General features: G+C 43.1%; 1 protein-coding gene across 3 annotated transcripts in view; it reads right to left on the reverse strand.

The window, feature by feature from the left end:
* The window catches only part of LOC116438189 (metalloprotease TIKI1-like), an 80,653-nt gene that overhangs the window by 12,385 nt on the left and 46,636 nt on the right, over positions 1 to 21,632 (reverse strand). For 2 of the 3 annotated variants that reach the window (XM_032096901.1, XM_032096902.1), the window contains exons 3-4: positions 14,845 to 14,991; positions 12,503 to 12,677 (exon numbers count right to left, since the gene is read on the reverse strand). In XM_032096901.1, the coding sequence (XP_031952792.1) occupies positions 12,503 to 12,677; positions 14,845 to 14,991 (322 nt within the window). The remainder of the gene's footprint in view (positions 1 to 12,502; positions 12,678 to 14,844; positions 14,992 to 21,632) is intronic. The other variant, XM_032096904.1, reaches the window with a different exon arrangement.

Here is a 21,632-nt window from a genome sequence, read left to right on the forward strand (position 1 = left end):
GCTCTGCTCACAGAATGTCTTCCACCATCATTCTAACATGTCATGAGACCAGGCTGCTGAGAAGCAGAAGAAAGAGAGAACAAAGAGAGAACAAAGGTCTTGCACAGATTCAGCTTTCATAAAACATTTCTTCCTTTAACAGCCTACATTAATTAAAATTGGCCTTGGGCAAATTACTCATTAGAGTGATCCCTTGCTTCTGTAGCTGTACACAGTGCTAAAATTGATAAGTAACTCCAGAAAAAACTGTTTTCTGATAATATTGTTCATAAATATATGGCAATAGAACCAGCAGAATGATTCTAGTAGCCAGGGAAAGCAAGAAGTTAGAAACAGAATCTAACAGTGCTGAGAACATCAGGAGACTAAATATAATGGATTCATGACTTTTCATTCCAAAAGGGGTTGAATGAATTGGAGCACAAAAATTCCAGTTTCTCACGCCACAACAGCAAAGTGCTCATGATGTACCAGCTTAAGGCATGACAGTTGGATGGTATCATTTGAGCACAAGATGAACTTTCCCCCAGAGCCTAAGAGCACAAACCAATCTAGCTCAAATGAAACCTTTTAACCAAACACTGCAACGCACACCCATTGGGTACCATATTTTCTCACACAGTAATTAGATTTTGCCCCACTTCCTCAGCTCAAATTTTGTCTTCAGAATGAGTAAAGATTATGTACCATTACATTGACCTAACCTAATCCTGTTGGTATCTGCTGCTTCCCGATGGCTCAGCTCCAGGTACAGTTAACCAAGAATTCCCTCAGGTCAGCAAAAAAGACCAGCTGCAGCAGGGAACAGGAATGACTGTAATAAAATATTTTAATTGAGTAAAATTAGCTACTGTAAAATAAACACTAGGTTTATAAGATGCCAGAATAGTTTCTATTTCTCACCTTTAACATAGAGAAGTATGTGCAAAGGGAAGGAGAGAAGGATTCACTCCTCCTTCCCTATCTCCACACAGCAGAGGAAGGGATGCTTCCAAAGGGTGATCCATTCCTTGCAAAAGACAGTGAGGCAGGACAACTTGGACTTGTAGAGAAGTGCCTCTCAATTGACAAGGATATAGGCAGTGTATATTGCAAGTTCAGATGAGGCATTCACCTCATGCAGGCAATGATGCATGAGCCAAATCCCATCTTCAGAAGTGTAAAGCAGTTCCAAGGCTCTGAACTCGTATTTTCCTAATCCAAATATTTCAGGAGGAAAGGGACAAGGCATAAAGATAAGCAGTCTATAGGGCGATGTATGGTCTTAAAATAATTTTCCTTGTGCCAGTTTAAGAGCTTACAGTTGCATTCATTTCAAGAGTGAGCTACTAGACAGCTGCTCACACCACACCATTAAACATACCACTCCTCTATCAATCTTCAGTCATCCTTGCTCAGAGCAGTGATTTAGAGTGGAATGTAGGAAATCACTGTAGCACATGGATGAATCCCATTTCAATCAGTCAACCTGCTTGAGTGATTTTCTGTGGCTGGACTCTTTAATTTAATGCAGTGACAAGAATATCTTTTTTTATCACAGTTATGTGTACATTTGCTCATTGTTGCCAAGGCAATGAGTAATGTCTGCATGTGAGAGAAAAATGGTATGCTAATATTGTGCAAAAGAGAACAGACCAAATGAATAAATATGTGTAAAACAGATGCATACAAATACAAACGGGCATGTGATATTAGATTGTTCACAAGACATGATCAATCAGGAGCCACTCACACTATAGGTACATAAAGGGTTAGATGATACAGTATTCACTATCCAAAAGGTGGGCCATTCGTGCTCCATGAGACAGAGCTCTGGCCCAGAGAAGCTACAGGTTCAACTGAGTGAGACGCAAAATTTAAAAAGGCAGAAGGGTGAGGGTTTGAGATACAGGACCCCACTAGGAGCCTCTCTACAGTCAGAACTTATGCCTCATTTCTGGGAACAACCACAAAAAGCAGTAAGTGGTGTACAAAAGATCGGATTGCCAAAACCAACGGTAAGAAACACAAGAAAGATACACTCTCCAAGGTTTAAAATCAAGCAACTACTGCTGCAAGGGAGACTGAGATGAAAGTCACGTGGCAGGGCACAGGCCTCTTTCACCTGTTTTCTATTTTAGCCTAACATACTTGAATGCTCCCCAAAAGAAAGGCCCTGGGCCCTGTCCTATCGGAAAGCCTGCTCTTTTCTTTCTGTATGCAGCCCTGCATTATCCTCACACCACTAGGTGAAGAGATGCCTCCAAGAGGTCAATTTACTCTGGCAGGGGGTGGGGAGCCATGAATCTTTATTCTTCTGTGCTCAAGCTCAAAGAGAAACTAAGAAGCTGTTGTGTGCACCAGCTCAGCCATGCACTCTACTGGAGAGTAAATAAGACCCAGGCCTTTAATCTGTACTGAAAGGAGATGGCATGCAGGGACCACAACAGGCAATATGCTCTAAGAACAACGCAGTTTGACCAGCGTGCACTCGCAGACTTGACCACACACTGTGTGCTTCTGACCCTTCCTCAGTAGCCACTCCCAATCCGGCAAAACACAGGCTGCTACTACTGCCCTGAAACCTGTGTCTCCTGCTCGCAGCTTTTACTTTCAGCACATGCACAGCTGCTTCTATAACCGTGCCAGGTTAGGTAAGTTTTACCTAGATAACTGTGGGTTTCAGCAGAGATTGTTGAACCTAAATGTGAGCCATTGTGAGTCTGAAGGAGTTCTGCATGTCGTGAAAGGAACTAGGAAATATTGCAAAACAAAAGTTCTGTTTCTGTTACTAAATTTTAATTTTTCACAGAAACCAAGTCTGTAAGACTCATGAAAACTATACTCCTCTCTGAATTTCAATAAAATTGACTATTCCAAGCAGATAAATAAAGTTCTTTGACCTCTTAGAATCATGTAAAAAGGAAACCGCCAAGCATACGTAATTCTGTGTTTTCTTTAGAAGAAAGATGGCACTTCCCATCTGCCCCAGAAGCATGTCAAGATCTCACCATTTACAAACATCCCAAGCCAATGAATCACTGGACATACATGTAAAGACATCAAACTGTTTGTTAGGAAACCTGATCTGGACTGCTGACTTCCAAGATGTTGTGGGAACAACTAAAGCACAGAATTATAGCACTGCAACCACAAATTAGTCCAGCCACTGGGGACATCATAAAGCTGGATGTTTATTTGCACTGTGAGCACTCAAAAGGAGTTTTAGTGCCAGAGACTCTATGGGCCACTGAAACAAATACTTTCAAGAAAGTTTTAGAGGTACAAATCTTACAATTATTTAGAAACTTCCTGGAAATGCCTATGGCAATTATCATCTGCTTTCATTCTTCGCATCTTAGTCTTTAACATAAACACAGTTACACTTTTGAAATACACACTGGGACACAGAACCTGGAGTAATTTTAACCTAGCTAGTACAATTATGGAGGAAAAAAAAGCTAGATTAAATATATATTATGATCCAAAGCAAAAGAAGGAAAGCAGGTGATGTGATCAATTAAGCTACAAATCAGTTTCCTTCATACACATGCTTTCTGTACACACTTTTCAAGAGGAAGACACTATTTTCAAGCTTGAGTACCATGCACCCAGGTGTAGCAAACTCACACTTCACTTCTCTCAGAATCAGGAGGAGGAAATTTTGCACAGTTACATTACATAATCCAAGCAACATATGTAAAACAAGGATCAGTCATAAAGTGGCAGGAATTCCAAATCTGCCATTTAAGTTAAAACAGTATATCAAATGAAAAACATGTAATAATACTAAATCCAGTAAAATCTTGCTTCTCACAGTATTTCCAAGTCAAGAAAACTCCAGGTACCGGAACAGAAACCAAAGGACAAAGGATGGTACTCTCACAAATTTAGTACTGCAGGGAGAAGGAAATGATGAATTGAAGGGGATGAGGTGGCCACAGTGATACTGTAAGTCAACTTAAAGAATCCCTGAATTCACATTAGGTGTAGGAGTATAAGGATGTTGCATTACAATACTTCTGCATGCTTGCAGGTCAAATCCCATGCAAACAGCCCTCCCATGCCCTCCCAATATTTTTTGGACTGCAGACCTCCAAACAAAATTCTTCCTATGATTACCTACAAGATGTAATATTAATGAGGTATTACTCTATAAACTTTGAACCCAAGGTTTTATTCTACTGGGACCATGATAAGTGTTTGTCCACAAAACCATGATTTCCTGGAAATCTTTTATTAGTATAAAATCTTAGTGGATCATACTTCACCACTCTCAAACCAAACACGAAAATCTGGTGGGCACAACTGCAGAACACTGGTGTTCTCTATGCCCAAGAAAGTACTTTCCCTAGACATGAAAAGACTTAAAGAAAGTGCCTCAAGCTTGCATTTGCTCAGGAGAGAAAAGAATAATCTTCCATTTCTTCAAAAGTGATGTGGTTTGCTAATCAACTTGCCTATATAACTTCTCAAAGTACTTGATGTTGTGCAAGTAGCCTTGCACAAGGCTACAACAAGTAGCCTTGCACAAGATGGGAAAAATAGTCTAATACTAATGGAAAAGAAACATGTGAAGTTACAATTTGCATGAGCCCAAATGAAGGCATTTTTCTTGTGAAAGATAAGAAGATACTCATCTATCAGTTTCTGTCAAAAATTAGGCCTCTTAAATGTAAGGCTTGAGCATTTTTTATCCCCGGGGATTCCCATTTTTACCCTTGGGCAAAGTCAAACATCCTGATAATCTCCTCCAAGAATTGAAGATAGAAAAAGCTTTTTCATTGATTGTAAGACCAAATTTATGACTAAATTAACATAAAAGAAAAGTTTACATGCCCATATTTTGTAAAAAACTCTTAACAGATGAGTTAAGAGAAACAGCTTACGTTCAAGGCAGCCTTAGCTACCGGGTCTCCATTTACTAAGAGTTTTCCACTGATAAAGCCTTATGGTTTTGAGACAAGAAGACCCTCACAGAGGCGACTATGCTAGCACCCAGCACTATGTTACTAGTAAGGGAAGGAATTACCAGTGCCGTATCTGAGCTACAGTACTCACAGCCACCTCTGCCATTGGACCTGCTCACATCACACACCACTCCTTCTTTTCCAGCAAAAAAGTTACTAAGGACTTGAAATCCCCCTAGCTCAAAACACACATTACATGATGGAAGTTTTCCTACTTTAGCTGCCCAGTAAAAGCAGTAATGGGTCAACCCAGCACTGACAGGAAGACTGTCAGTACCTGAGGAGAAACAGCACCATTTTTTGGCCTGGCTGATTTTGACAGCTGCACTAATATATTAGAACAGAGGCTACTGCCTCTAATGGAGAAATGCAAAGCTTTCTTCATTTCATGTGTCAGAGATGTCAGGAGCAGTGCCCTTCATGTGAACCCTGGGGCGTTGGATGTGGGTCCTGCCTCCACACAACATTATCTTTCCCCTTCAGGGGTTGTTGTTCTAATAAACCCTGTCATTAGCATTCTGAAGACTCAAAGAGGCTACTAAGAAAAACAGTCTCAAAACTGCTGGGTTGTATCTGGCATTCTCAGATTACAGAGGTACAGGCACACCTTCAGGCCCTCAGCCTTTCCTCCCACCCAAGGAAGCTATAACGATGCCGCATTCCAGAGACAGAAGCACGAAGGCAATCAGCAAGCCCTTTGAGCCCAAGGAGAAGTGATGTGGCCCCACAAGACTCATTTAATCTGTTTTTAAAATCTGTTTTATCACTATGTTGTCTTCCTGCCCCTCCCCCCACCTTTTTTGACCTCTTCCAGGATCCACAAATATTCACCTTCTTACAGACTTTTAATGAACTTCCTCACTATACATTTCAAATCTTTTACATAATGCATGGCTAAATTTACATTCCCTGTGCAGCCTGTATCTCCAGTTCCAAATGTACTGAACTGCCAGGTTCAAATTTTCCATGGTGGATTCTGAATTCCCACTAAATTTCAAAGTGGTATCACATTTCCCTGGGCAACTTTCATATTCCTATGGCAGGTTTTTGTTTGGTTTTACAGGTATTAACATACATATAAGCTGGACAGAGACATCCTGGGCTTAGCACTGTTGACTGCTTTTTATACCCACTCCTGACAGGTCCTTTCTCCCCTTTTCTTACCCAGCAACAGTAAACCTTGTTCCTCTTGCCTAATTTCACATCTAAAAATGCCAGATGGAACAGAATATTTCAAGAAGTAAGACTGAACAGCTCTACATGGAAACAGTACCACCTAACTTAACTTGCCACTCAGACTCAGCACAGTTCCACTTTACCCTGAAAATTCTTTTTTGGTTTCATGGTTTTTTGCTTGTTTGGTTGGGGGTTTTTTTGGTTTGGTTTTTTTGTTGGTTTTTTTTTTTGTTTGTTTGTTTGTTTGGGGTTTTTTTGAGAGCGTTTTTTTGTGTTTCTTTTCTTGGGTCTTTTTGTTTGGTTTTCTTGGGTTTTTGGGGTTTTTTCCCAGGTTTTTTTTTGGTGTTTTTTGTTTTTTGTTTTTTTTTTTTTTTTTTTTTTTTTTTTTTGCTTTTTATGAATAAGGATTGACGGAAAAGGGTTTAGACAAGCCTATGGATCCAATATGGATCCAAAACATGTGGCACCTAAGACTGACACAAAACTGACCTCTCACATCACAAGGACTGCCTTGAAACCTAGAGAAGCTGAAGGAAGCCATTTGGTGGACTACAGCAGACGGGGGTAACCATTGGTGGTAACACATTCTGTCTGGGAAAAGAAACCAGTCAGTCCCTGGAGGTTTGACTCCATACAGTCTCACTAATGCCAAATAAACACATTTGTTATTTCCTTTAGTAATTAGAAGAAATGGTAGCTGAAGAAGTTCTCACCAACATCCTTTTTTTCTTTGCGTTAATGGTGGCTTACCAACATCCACTATACTTTAAAGGCTCAGAATGGTGTTTTTTTCAGGAGCAACAAGGAAAAATAGCTCTGAGAGAAAAAAGAACTTTCCAATGTTCTCAAGATTAAGAGGACCAGCTTCTGAGGTTGTCAAATCAGCCAGCCTCTCTCACTGAAGTCAGTAATTTCTTCCACAGGGACATAAGGAATCTTAGATTCCTCTGTACTTCTTATTCATGAACTGGCACTTTGGAGTTTCTCAACTGTTCAAAGAGGCAGGAGAGACTAGAGGGAATTGAAACTTGGCTGCCAGAAACCTGGTTTCACCTGAGGCCTTGTCTGTCAAAATAAAGTCAGGATCTCAAGCCACTGAGTATGCTTCCTCCTACATAAAAAAAACCCCCAATGCTTTTTTTCCCTCTGTTATTCTTCAGCCCCTTCAACAGAAACTGTAAGGAAGCTAAAGGAAGAAAATGGAATAAAATGACCATGCTGAAGAAAAACCCACCTAGAGGTGAATCTGAAACATCAAGGGGAACATGGAATGCCTCTACTGGCATGTCAGCAGTAAAATGTAGACTAGATAAATATAAATGAAGTGCTGAAGGGGGCAGAAGACCTGATGACAAAGAATGAGGAAAAGGCCAAGTACTAGATGTCTTTGTTACTTTTTTTAGTGGTCAAACCAGCCTTCAGGAATCTCAGGTTCTTATGACTAGGGGGAAAGTTCAGAGTAAAGAAGGTTCACTATGGGTGGAGAAGGATCAGGTTAAGGAACATTCAAAAAGACCAGCCATTTACAAGTCCCTATAGGATACATCCAGAGAAACCCTGTGAGCTTGCTTAATGTCACTAGAGGCCACTCTCAACTACCTTTAAAAGGTCGTGGCAAGTGGGGGAAGGTCCCTGAGGACTGAAAGAAAGTAAGGATAACTCTTGTCTTCAAGAAGGGCAGGAAAACAGATGTGGGGAATTATGAAATGCTCAGCCACACCTCTGTTCCTGGGGAAGGTGGTGGGGCAAATTATCCTGTAAACCATTTCCAAATGTGTCAGGGATAAGCAATGGTTGGGAGTGATCAGTATGGATTTATGATAAGGGGAAATTTGGCTCATAAAGTTCAGCAAATCAAGTTCTGCACCTGGGCAGGAATAGCTCCAGGCACCGTAACAGGCTGAGCACCAACTGGCTGAAGAGTAGTTTGGTAGAAAAAGATGTGCTGTCTTGGTGGTCATCAAGTAGGCCTTAAGCCAGAAATGTGTCCTTGTGGCAAAGGCAGCCACAAGTGCTGCCAGACAATGAGGGGAGATATCCTTCCCTGTTCCTCAACCCTGGTGACATAGTTCTGGGTCCAGTGTCTGGCTCTGAGCTTCCCAGCTCAAAAGAGATGTGGACACACTGGAGAGAGTGCAGCAAAGGGCCACAAAGATGATAAACAATTAGCGTATGTGTCACACTAGGAGAAACTGAGATTATTCAGCCTGGACAAGAGAAGGCTCAGGGGCTGTAACTGATGCCATAAATGCCTGATAGGAGGTTGCAAAATAGACAGAGTAGAACTTTTCTCAGTGGTGTCCCATGAAAGGACAAGAGGCAATGGACAAAAACTGGTACACAGGAAGTCCCATTTAAACGTAAGAAAAAGTATCTTCAGTGATTAAACACTAGAATAGATTACCCAGAGAGATTCTGGAGTCTTCATCCTTGCCCATACTCCAGTCCTAGGAAAAGTGCTATATGATCCTGCTCTGAGCAGAGGGATGAACCAGACAATCTCCAGAGCTCTCTGTCAGTATCAACTTTCCCTTGATTCTGGGATGGTTTAGCCAGCATGCGGCACCCTTGTAAAACTTGGACAAGTGGTAAAACTCTCCACAGTACAGTAGGACAATGCAGCTCTCACTGTGTCAGAGTTCCCTTCCTAGACAAACCAGAAACCTATGGGATTACCTGTCTGGCTGGCTGTGAAATCACATGTGACATCACTTACATTGGCTTAGCATCCAGATCCTGAATGTGCCACTCAAGAATTCAGAGAAATTGAAAATCCGTATAGAAGGAAGACTGCTGGTGAAAAATTATAGCTGGCTTTGCTTCACAAGTTCAACCACTGGCAACAGGGAGCAGGCCTGGCTTGTAACCCTGCTGCCACCATACATAAAGGCCTGTCCACAATTAATATAAAATCCTTACTGAACATAGTGGAATGCTGCTGCCATTGCCAACTCTCTCTTCCCATGCTTTCCTCTAACTCCCTCAAACAGACTTATTTTGGCTTGAAACTCTCCTTGTTTGCACTCTGGTCAGAAGCAAAGTGTTTTGGATCTTTTCAGCAAAATCTGTTATTTTTTAGTTCTCCATTTTGGTGCAAATTACTCCCAAACAAAAATAGTTTCAGAAATGAGCTCTGACTGCGACGCACTTTCAACAAAATATAAGGAGAGTTTGCCTGATTGATTAAAAAAAGGCATAAAATGTGCTGAATCTAATGATCAAATCTATTATGGCCCAAATTACCACACATAATTCCACATAAGAAGTCAACATCTATAGCCATGAAGCTATATCAAGACCCAGGAAGAGGGGTCTTGATAGACTTGTCTTGAAGACTACTTCTTTTGCACAATGTATTACACATCCCATCAGTCCAGTTAGAATATAAAATAAATCAGTATTTTCTGATTTTCCTCCATTAAAAATAAAAATACCAAGATTATTTTAAATAACATGAGAAGGTATATGTAATCCCACAGTCACACATAAACCATGACCTTGTTTCCATAAAATTGATGATAAAAGTTGTTTTTTCAATGTTTTTTTGTTAATGGAAAAATTGAACTTTCCTTACAAAAAGCCTAGCTGTTTTAAAAATAAAACACATCGTGAAAAAATCTAGAAAGAAAACTACTAAAAGTCTTCTCTCCCCTTCTTACTGGGAGACCCTTTAATATCCTACTACCATTTTAATACAACCTTGTCCTGCAGTTTATAAGCTCCTGCTAGGAGATACTTTCTTCACTGGTGGTCAGAAGAGGGCAAGCCACCACACAGTCATGACTTATTTCCATTCCTATAGCCTTTCTTTTTTCTTCCCTTTTCCTACTACTCATTCTAACCTGCCTTGTGTGAGCACTTTCCTGGAACCTTTTTACAGTAATTAACAGCAGTACAATTCCAAGCAATGCTTAAAACTGATCACAAGATATTTGTTCATCTTCACTGCTTGCTGGCATAAAAATAACTCATCCACATAATTATCTATCACATACAGCAATCTGCATAAGCAAAAGGCTAAATTAGCTTGCTGGAAAACAATGAAAGACTGCATTCATAATTGCAATATGCACTCAGGAAACCTCAGAAATCTGTAGAAATTGATCTGTTTTCTGCAATATATCCTGTGATGCTACTTCTCATTTAGATGCTTAATAAGAAACAAACGAAACAAACAAAACAAATAAAGAAACAAACAAAACCCCACCAAAAACCCTGATGCAGTCAAACAAGGGCGTAATCAAGAATTATGCTGCTCAATGTGGGAGGCTGGCACTATCCTTTGAACAGAACTATTTGGAAGAGCAGATGAGAACAGAGGACAGACTGGTATCAAAGCCAGAAAGTAATTAGAGACAATTTCAAAATCAGTCCAAAGTCCCCAGAGAAGACAGGGAAGCTGTCTGGGTTCAAAAGTAGGATGGAAAAGCATGAGAAGAGCACACCGGGTGCTTGGAGATCAAGCCATGTGCACATAAGCCACAGATTAAGGGTATTCATTTAGGCCCAAGGCTCCTGGCAGTGCTGCAGTACAGAAATGCTGGCAATCAGGACACAGAAAAGGGGGAACTGGGAAAAAAAAAGGAAAGAGAAAAGCAAGATTCCAGGAAGCCTGGGAAAGGATTTTAGGACTGTCATGAAAGTTGGGAACAAGAGAAGTTTAGAAGGACAGGGATCTGTCCTGGTCCTGCAGTGCTTCTGGGCTCTGGGGTAGTGCTGTGCACACCAGTGACAGTGAAGACAGTCTGGGGCAGAAGGGCAGGAACAGAAAGAAATTAATGGGAGGGGAAACAAATGACACAAAACGATCTAAAGACATGATTTGCAGCTCTTGGGATTCAGAGTCTGTGCAAGGAGGGGAAGAAGCTCCCTCCTCTCAAAGAATCCTGCTCTTGGGACATGACAGATTCAGAGTGACACAATGCATCCACATGTGTCTGCTTACATGGGCTGCTCGTTACTCAAGCTGTGATGCAGTAACCAAAGCCCAAATATCCGCGACTAGCCTCCTGACAGAAGAGCAGCCACCTGCAACAGACACAGCTTGGACTTGCAGCTGGCATATGCTTTCATCAGAAACATCAGTGCAGCAGGTTCAAATGTGGTCAGAACTTCAGCAGTGGAGTACAGCAATGTCCTGGTCTTAGCCTACAGAAAGGTATGACCAGAATCCACACAACCAGGACATGCTTCACTGTTCTTTGTGACAGCGAGTTGGACAGAGCAGAGATAGTGCAGGAAGATTGCAGGTTACAATCTTCACACACATCTGAACAAACGTGGTCAGCCACCCTTCCTGAAGTCCTGGCTCTCACACATTGGGCCCTTTTTATGCTAAGTTTGTAACCACAACTCCCTGCTGCAAGTACAGAAATTCTCACAGACTCTGAATACAAATGCTTTTAGTGTTTAAATATTTTCCTTGCCTTGTCTAGATCTTCCATCCTCACTAAAGCAGTATGCATTGAGACTGGAAAACCACACATGGACACTGACACCAGTCTCAGTTTTCCCCCTTTCCCAAAGGCCATACGGCTCATGGTGGCGGGGATGTGACACTTCTCTGGGAATTAGCACCTCTCCTTTCTAACACCGATCCTAACTTCTTCCTTTCCCTGGAGCTAGAACAAGGATGGGAGCCATGGCAAAACAATCCTGTTTTTACCCTCCATCCAGCCCTAGTCTGAAGTGTAGATGTTAACCTTATCGAGTTGGATGTGCTGCTGGATGTGCCTGTAGAGTTCTGCTGGCTGCTAAGAGGCAGAAAATGGAGTAGGTTTTCCCCAAGCAGGCCCACTGCACTGCTCCAAAATAGTAGCAGACACAACTTCCTTGTGGAAGTGCAGAGAAAGAGGTAAGGAGATGCAGGAGGAAGGGTGAAATTGTGCCTTGCTTCTCCCCTTGCATTTATTGAGCCCCTTGGAGTCAGACAATTTGGCATATTCCTTCTTTTGCATGTGTCCTTGAAAGGTTAATTCATGCACTGGTGCAACCTCAGATGTGCTGCCTTTCGTCTCAGCTCTGTATTTATCGCTGCTATCCTTTTGCATTCGTTACCCAGACAATAAACACGTGTGTATATCTATGAGCTGTTCCTCCTGTGCATGCACTATAGTTGACTCAGTATCTCTGCCTCTGCATACAACAAACATGTCTGCAAGCACATGCACAGTGAGCTCCTTGTACACTGAAGAACAACAGTCTCCTATACTGAAAAGCTTTTCCTACTAGAGAACAACTATCAGGGAAAAGCTGACTTCCATGTCCACCACAGTAAAAATACTGAGCCTTCTTTAAACTGAGGCAAGCATTTGCAAAATGCTTCTAAAGGACAAGGGAAGGATGAGTTCAGTTTGAAAGGCACCACAGTCACATACCAGCTCCAAATGCAAAGAAGAAACTCTTGTCTGGGTGCTCTTGCAGCAGGTCCTTCACCCTCCTGCCCATTCGCTCATTTCGCTTGTAGATGAGCTCCTGGCGGAAGTAGCTGTCTATCTCTTGGGCAGTAATGCGTTCATGGGCTGGAAGTGTAGCATTAATAAAATTTGGGACCTAAGGCAGAAAAAAAAAAGTCTTAATGAAAGGGGGATTTATTTCACAGGCAGCCATCATGCACAGGCATTTTAGCTCCACACAGAGTGTGGCAACTGCCTCATCCCTCAAGGCATAGCCAGTACAAAGGACAAAACCCAAAGTAAGCTAAAAAAAACTTAGCAAACTTAAAATAATACATGGTGCTTCATTTTTTCTCAATGCATCGTTTCATAAGCCAACCAGCTGGATTTTTTTTTATTCAGAGTCAACAAATACTATCATTTGGCCACACTGAAGATCCTAACTCCTGACTGCTCAGCTGAAGAAAGTATTTGCCCCTAAATGCCTTTAACTACTCTTAAATTGCCATAGGTATGACATAACTATAATGATAATTACACTCTTCTAAGAGAATTTGACTGGTATCAGAGCCCTCAGGCTGCCAAAGAATAACTATGCAATTTGAACTAGTTAAAAAAACATCCCTAAACTTTTCCAAAGAAAGAGGGCCAGATTTTGTCAGGAGATAAAGTGTTACCACCTCCAGTTGCCCAGTCCTGGCGGTATCTTTTAAAATGCTGGCTTGCATCCGTGGGGCCCCCAGGACAGCTGTGCCTGCACACTACCCTGACCTCTTGCCAGTGGAGAGAAAACGTGGGTCTGCAGTTGCAGCAATCCTGGCTTCTTGACAAGTAGCTTTAGGCATTCAGTTATGGGGACAGTTAACTAAAGGGCCTGCAACCGGTGGTTTCTGGAGAGCAGAGCCACTAGTAAGCCAGGTGCTTTCCCTTGCAAGGCGGCAGCAGATGAACAGACTTCGGAGCCACTCAGAAACTATTATGGCATCTGTCCAAAGGTGAGCCTGCAGGTAGTCCTCTACTGGGCAAGCATGGAGTCAAATACAACTTACTGAGAAATTCTGCTTAAAACATAAACTGACAGTGTTGCAAACTATTAATGTCCAGCTCTGCTGCCAAGGAAAGTGCCCTGAGGTGGAGCCCCTTCATATTAAGTAAAGGACAGTTGTTCCTTGGCAGAATGCACGAGCTGCTCAGAACAAGCTGCTCTCTCCCAGGACCTAGGGGCAATGTCTGCAATCTGTTACATCTCCACAGGATAGTGATGCAGAATCTGCATCCTCTTAAAATGCTGGCCTCCTCTGAGAAATCCTTTGAAATCTATGTGTGGAGTGCATGGTGTAAAAGCTAGGCAGTATTAATGACCAGGATGCCTGCACCTGCAGGCGGGCAGGTGTGCAGGACATGAAGGCAGCAGCACCTGTGCAAAGCTTGGCACCAGAGAAGCAAGGGTTAGCATGACTCTGCAGCTCTGCACCGTATGTATCAAAAGGTCATGGGAAAATGGTTATTCAGCAAGGAAAGCCCAGGTATCAACACCTACCTTTTCAGCACTGTAAGGATAGAGCCTGTGTTTTCACTGATGTGCACAAATTGCCAGGCAATACCTCACAGACAAGAACAGAGAGACCTGATGTCTCAGCCTGAGGTTAGTTAATCTAACAGCCCAAACAGGCCAAATTGGTCCCTGCTGGGCATTTTGTCATGGTTTAAAGATTAGTATTGCATTCCACTGTGCTGCTTAGGAAACCATCTCCATAAACCCAAGTCTGTGAGGTCTCAGAAACTCTCTTTTCCTTCACATTCAGTCTAAATCTATCTTTTTGTTTCACTCCATTTCTCTTCTTTGGGCCTTGTCCACAGCACACAATCATACTGATAGGGGACATTAAAAAGCTTTTAACTTGCCCAGCCTTACACAAGCGTCCAAGTCACGAGTGCATTTCTCTGTTCCTGCTTGCACAAGAGAGCCTGCTGTTGCTCTCTGTTGGCATTAAGTTTGCTCATACCTAAGCTAGTGCAATTCCACAAGTTCCTTAAGAAAGTAAATTATTAACTCATAGAGCTTTGATGCTAAAGGGAACACAGCACACATCCAAAAGGGAAAGCCAGGTGCACCTTTGCTGCCTGTGTACAAGAGAGGGGTTGAGGTGGTGCAGACTCCTGGAATAGGAGGCTCAGGAAAGCAGATGTGCCAGGGAGCCAGCAATATGCTCCTGGCCCTCACCTATAAAGGGCCTGCCTGAGGAGAGATGAGCACAAGTGTGACAGGGGCAAGCACTACAGGGAGACGTGCGTAGTACAAGGGCTGCGGTGGCAAGACTCACTTGAGAAGTGTCATGGTTGAAGATGATGGAGCTGAGGTCCCCACAGTTGTAATGCTTGATAAGGTCTTCTGTCGTATAGGGGATCTGGAAACTGCCTGCTCGGAGGCTCTCCTGCTGCAAGAGAGTCTGATTCAAAGCAAAGACCACCTGAGGGAGGGGGAGAGGGAGGAAAAGACAGAGTTCCTGGTAAGTTCTCTTTTCATCCCATGAGAAGGTCACAGACACACAGCCACCTGCTGAAGGCTCTTTGAAGCTGCTCCTGCTCTGAGCCTGCCAGTCTAGACATCACCAACCCATGCCTCCAATGGCTCCGCAGGTACTCACAGCTTGGATCCCAGCTGCTCAGAGGGAATGGACTCACTACATTTAACTCCATGGGGTTTTGCCTGTGATGTGATTAATATGGAAGATACAAAGGACCAGGCTGAAGAAGGGGCAATCTTGCTTCCTTAGATGACTGACCACCACAGAGCCTAAGGCCTGATGGGCTCCTGTCCCCGTAGTTTCTCAGCCATCTACCTAAATTAAGCATGGCTTATCCTTGTTTGACCTTCCTTCCTCATCTGCTAGAACAGTCATGGGCTGTTGTTTCCTGCTTTGTGTCTCCTCTCAGACACCGCATCTATTTCAGGCAGGAATGGCTCTCTGGAGCAGGCCAGGGAAGAGTGGTGGCTGTTGGAGGATGCAGGAAGCTGCTTTCCCTGCAGCTGCTCAGCATTCAGTCTCTCCCAGCTGACTGTCTCGCTGCCAGCATTCCTTCCTCCTCAGCCTGCCCCTGGGAATGCAAACACTCCCATCATCCCCTTTGCCTCAAGGCAAACTATCTGGCTGCCACAGCTCCTACCCCCAGGGACCTTTCTGTTCACCGGAAAGGGAGAAGATCACCCTCCAGATGTGGCTGCCTCTCCACTTCCAGCACAGCAGGGCTCTCCCAAGGCAGTGGCCTCAGGACCTGACCCAGACACTGGCTGCAGATCCAGCTGCCCCCTGCCTTGGGCAGTGCACAGCCCCTGAGGACGGCAGCCACGTAAAAGGGACAAGAGAGCACTTTGGAGCAACAGGTGTCTCTGAAGCCAAACAGACAATGCAGAATCTCTGTATCTCTCTTTAGCTGCTCCAGCCACTGCAGCCTGTGGTCACCAAGCCCCAGAAAGGCAAGAAGCCTTGGGGTACAAACTCCCCAGGCTGAACATGGGATGTCCATAGGCACCTTTGGTGGGACATGGAGCTGTATGGTCCCCTGTGCAGGGAGCAGTCCCCTGTTCAGCACCTGGCAAGAAAAACACTACCATCTCTTCTGAGCACACTGCTTACGCACGCTACCACCAGTTTTCACACCAAAACGGGACAACTGTAACAAGCTTTCCTACTACCTACTGGTCTATTATTTTTGTTTTTAAAGGAAGTAAGCTCAGATATATTGGTTGGAATTTTTAAAAAAATTACTCATGAAAGTGTTATTTTCTAAGCTCTGGTTACTCTGTGTAATTAACTTCTCCTGGATATTTGCCTCAAACACCATCAAGTCACTCTAGAACTGAAAGTAGTTGCCAACACTATGGAACTCACACATGAGTAAGCATACTCAATGTACTGAGACTATGTGAACCAAATTTTGGGATTACAGAACAGATGTGGAAACAAACAGGTGCAATTTCCCTCCCATAGCACAACCATCTGTCTTCTACAGAAAGGTGCAAATTCTACCAGACTTGAAATCATGCTGTCTCCACTACAGCTAGACTTACCTCTTTGGATCCAAATCACTGTGTACGTAATCCAATATGAAAGTACATAATGTAGCATTAGTTCTGGGAGGGTGAATAGCAACATTCACTCACACCTCATGTTTGTAAAAAGGGGAAGAATTCACTTTGTTGGTACAAACTGCATTCAGCCAAAATATTAACTCCAGGCAGACACTCAGGCAAGTTACATCAAACAAAGCAGTGGCCATCTTGCAAAGGACCTCTGTTAGATTTTAAAGTAAATTGGACAAAACCAATTGAAACTACTTTATGTCTGAACGAAAGTTTGCATGCGGGATGGGGTTTATCATACTCCAAAGTCATTGTTTTCCATTGTTTGGCTTAAGAGACTTCCTAGTGGATGCTAATGACCAGACAACATTCACTGAGAGACAAGCCAAATCCATGCTGAAAATACGGGATTTCTACAGCCATGACTGCTAGGTCATGCCAGCAAAATGTTGTATGTACAACCAGTCCAGCCAAAAGCACTTACACATGGGAATAGCCTATTTTTAAGCTATTTGACACCATCTTCTTGAATATTTACCATTAAAGCAGTATGTCCTTTTCCAGATTTTGAAACAATGACAAGACAATCTCGGTCCAGAGAGTAGTCAGGAAATGTGACAGCCTCCTGAGCTGGTCAGGCAGCTCTGCCTCAATGTAGATTAAGCATATCAAAGAGGCTTTGCAATCTTTACTGTTTGATTTTCATCCAAACACAAACCAGCAGAGGGTAATGGGTTTCTGGGGAGAAAACACCAGCCTGGGTGAGATGTGAGAAAAAAGCCAATCTTCTTCTCACTGCTGTATCTCTGCAGCCTGTACTCCTGCTGTCACTTGCTCTGCATGCCACCCTCAGGTCCACACAGATCTCTTCCCTCCTCCCTTGCCACATGCTTCAGGTGAAATAGGTTCAGTCTTGCCTCCAAACAGACTAGGCCTGGGCTGTAGCAGCCAGGACAAGCCACACAGGCATCTTCCTTCCTCATGCCCACCCACTGGCCATAAGAAACTAGCACATAGTAAGCTGCGAAGAGCTACATAAATCTGCCCCAAGAGCACAGCATACATTCACAGTGATGCAGAATCACTGCACACATTTCATGGGAATAGAGGCAACTCACCACCTCTCCCTCCATATCTCTTACTGCTGGCATGACACAAAACTGCCCTGGTGAGGCAGCTTTGGCAGCTCTATGGCCTTTGCTAAGAGTACACCTTTCTGGTTGGAGGTGTGAGAGTTGATACCGGACACAGGAAGAAATTTCAGGACGGCAGCAGCTGAAGGGCTTGCCTGCCCAAATGGGAAAGCAGAAAAGACCCTTTACCATGAGGTTATTCATGTTTCAACTCAAAGAACAGAGTGTTCCAGCTCACTGCTCAAGACTCCTACATCCCATCCTAACCACAACTGCCTGGGGACAGAGCATCCAGCAGCCTGCCTTGGACTCCATGGCCCAATTGGTGGTTTGTGTGGCACTGCATGGGCTGTTTTTCTTTGGCATGGAGAACTACAGAGGGCTGTTCCCTGACAGGTCAGACCTCCCCACGAGCAATATCCTTCCCCACTCAGATCTAGACCTACAACCTATCACCGCACATAGTACATGAGGGAGAAGCCACAAAAGAACCACCTGAAGTCCCCCACCCAGAGAGTGGGCTTCCACCTTGGTGCTGTGAGGGAGAGAGGAAAGAGCATCAACGTCCTTGACAATTAACCCTCCCTAATGAGTTACAGTAATTCACGCATCAGGCTTTGCACAGCTGGGGCACAGAAAATGCTATTGTCAAAAATACTGTCTACATCAGCTGGTCTGAACAGAATGGTGGCATCTGCTGAAGGGGGAATGATGGCACAGCTGCTGAACAACCACACAGAATTACAATTTGCCATCAGCATGAGTGTACAGCCTCTCAAAGCAATGTGCTAGTTCCTCTCAATTCCTGTATCATTCCTACCTTCTTGGGGTAATTTAAACTCCTCGGCAGAAAGAGAAGTGGATGTGGGGGTAAAGGGGCAGGAACTGTTTGCAGTATCAGATGCTGCTTAAAGCTCTGCCCTGGTGAGAAGGTTATCTTCAGTAAATAGTAATGGATAAACATTGTCAGGGTCTCAGGAAAAGGGAAGATTCCTAAACCTACTGTTCTTGAAGGATTTAATTTACTGAGATGGGTCTTGCTCAGAAGTTGGTAACTCATTATCTGTCATTACTTCTCAAAGAAAACATCAGACTAGGTGCAAAGTGATGCCTAAGGAAGACCACAGGCATCGAACTCTGCAAATTGGATCCCAGTCTTGTTTACCAGATGTGAAAAGCTGAAGAAAGTCAACAGAGCATGAGAAGCAGGAAGCAGATCAGCACCTGGTCTGAAATTGCTATATTTACTAGGCACAAATATTGCTTGCCTTCTTAAATCCCCATTCGATCCTGCAGTCCTTTCATTGCTAGTAATTCCAAGTAGTTAAGAAAACAGCAAATAAGGAAAGGTTTAAAAGAAATTTTCAATTTTGCTCAGAAATCAAACCCAAGAATTTGGGTTGATCTGAGCTCCTCCAGCAGGTGGTACAGAAAGTGTGTGTCTGTCTTGCGGATATCTCTTGCATTGCACTATTTTACTGCTTCCAAGATCTTTCCTGTGCTGGAATCCACAGAAATCACTCTACATTCATCCTCCTTACAAAACTATTCTTCCTTATTTCACACACCCCATCCAGCAACTCTATCCTTCTCTGCTCCATTAAGTGTATTCATACTAGCATCAAAGCATCTTCTGAAAAGATGTATTTGGAGAACAAAAGTAACAAGTTTATTAGAAAGGGACTTTTTATCTCCCACCTCCCATTTTCACTGTGATCTCTGTTTTCCCCCAACCCTCTCCCTTTTTGTACTGTGGAAAAAATCGATTAAGCTCTCTAGTATACATATTGCTGCAAACCTCATTCTCCTCCTGGAGATTTCTTCCGCTGTCAGAAGACACTTGTCCCCTTTGCTAGCATTGTTGGAGTGGCCTGCTAGGCTAAGGGGGTGGGGAAAAGGGAGTTAGAGCCTGGCAGATGCCTTTTTTGTCAAAGACAAAAGACCCCCTGCCATCCTCTCCACTTTTCAGTACTTTCATCCACATTGGATCAAAGTGCTATTCTGCATATGAAAGGAACCTGGCATTATTCACTTCAAATTAGCCTATCGCCATCCCGCTAGCCTCCAAGTCTTCCCAACAAAAGCGCTCACATCTGTTCCATCATTTGCCTCATCTTCAGGGTTTTTTTTCTTTCTGCTCTCAGTTTTTCAGGGCCATTCAGCCCCTTGAATTATAGTCTGGGGAGCATCTTCCTTGCTCTGGGATCGTTCAGCCGAACAATTTGTTTTTAATTGTCTTAAGGAATCATGGGCTGATTTTGGGTCCTTCCCAGAGACTAACTGCATCCATTACAGCTTCCATTCAGCCTCTTCAGCCAATTCTTTCCCTTTTTCTCCTCCTTCTCAAAAGCATGTTTCTCTCCTTGCTCTTCACCTGCCCATTGGTGGAGGAGACCATTGCTTCTCTGGGCCAATGAACACTACTGCCCCAAATCAAAGCAGGCCTTAAATCAAAAGCATCATGACTATCAAAGTCAATAATCCTTCTTTGTCATGGTAATGATCAGGAGGCCAAGTGTTGAGAAGAAAGCAGGATTTCTTGCTCAAGTGTGATGCAGTTCCTTAGAAGTCTGGTGAGCCTTCAACAGAAAGTTGGGACTGGCAATGCCAGAGCCTGGAAACCTGAAACCACCTATCATGAGGAGCCCTGCAAACACCAGCCTGCACACAGAGGTGGGAGAAGTCTGGTTTTGGCATGGGCTGAAAATGGCAAAAGGAGGTTTAACCCACCATCTGCAGCCTTCAGAGCAGTCTAAGTCACTTTCAGAGCTGTTGCTTTAGTAATGGAGAGAAAAACTTGGAGCACTTCTGTGAGAAAGACTGGATTGAAGCCATTAGCAGAGACAGGTTGTGTAAGGTGCCCACCCAGTGGACAAGAGACGAACAATAGAAGTCAATGAAACAAAAGGAAATGGAAACTACTTTAGGTTGTTTATGAGCTACGTATTTCCTATGGGCTTTGTATTATTTATATTTGGGTATTTTCGTAGAAGGAGCACCTTTTCTGTAGCAGGATCATCCAAGTCACTTAGATGACATACAATTTGCCTCAACTCAGACACAAAGATGCTGACACAGGTAAAAATATGAAGAATTTAATCTCTCTCTCTGTTAACAAACTCACACTAACACATCTTATGCCAAATTCTTGTAGTGTGTCTTTCCAGAACCAAACAAAAGACGCTGAAATTTTTCAGCTGTTATCTGGAATTTAAATGGGAATACACAAACCAACCCTTTTTCAGCGAGGAGCTATAAAAACAAGGCTTGAGAAGCAATGAATGAATTTTTCATTCTCTTCTTATTGCCGGAGGATGGTTGATAATGTTGAATCACAGGAACACTACTTACAGCACTGCTGGAAGAAGTGCAACCCATTTACTTGTAACAGACTGCACTAATACATAGCCTTTTGTCTGAGTAATTTACACTGATTTACAGTGTAAAACGTAATTTTTATGTTTCCATTGACAGCAGCAGAAATGAATGCCCCACTGTGTGCTGAATGTGGAATAAGACCAGCAGTGGTACAGACTGTTCCCCTTTCTAAGGGTGGCTTGTAATTCACATCTGGACACCTCCAAGACCTTGCTGGAACTTGCTCCCATCTTTTATAGGGCCAATTATGTGGCTATGAACCTGCAGTGGAGGAACTCTCCACCTAAGCTTATTGGGATTCCTCCGTGTGCTGCAGGAATCTCCCAAGCTGTCATGAAGTGCATTCTCATACAGAAAATCCTTGAACTGGTCAAGGATCATATTTGCACATTACTAGAGATGGATTAAACTTTTTTTAAAAAAATTCTGTCTTTGTTAAAGATTTTCTAAATGTTAGCAAATTTTTTTCTAAAACCTTCACATATCAAATCTTCACCAGATACATTTTTACCCCAAG

This window comes from Corvus moneduloides, chromosome Z (assembly GCF_009650955.1).
Source record: "Corvus moneduloides isolate bCorMon1 chromosome Z, bCorMon1.pri, whole genome shotgun sequence".
Lineage (NCBI taxonomy): Eukaryota > Metazoa > Chordata > Aves > Passeriformes > Corvidae > Corvus > Corvus moneduloides.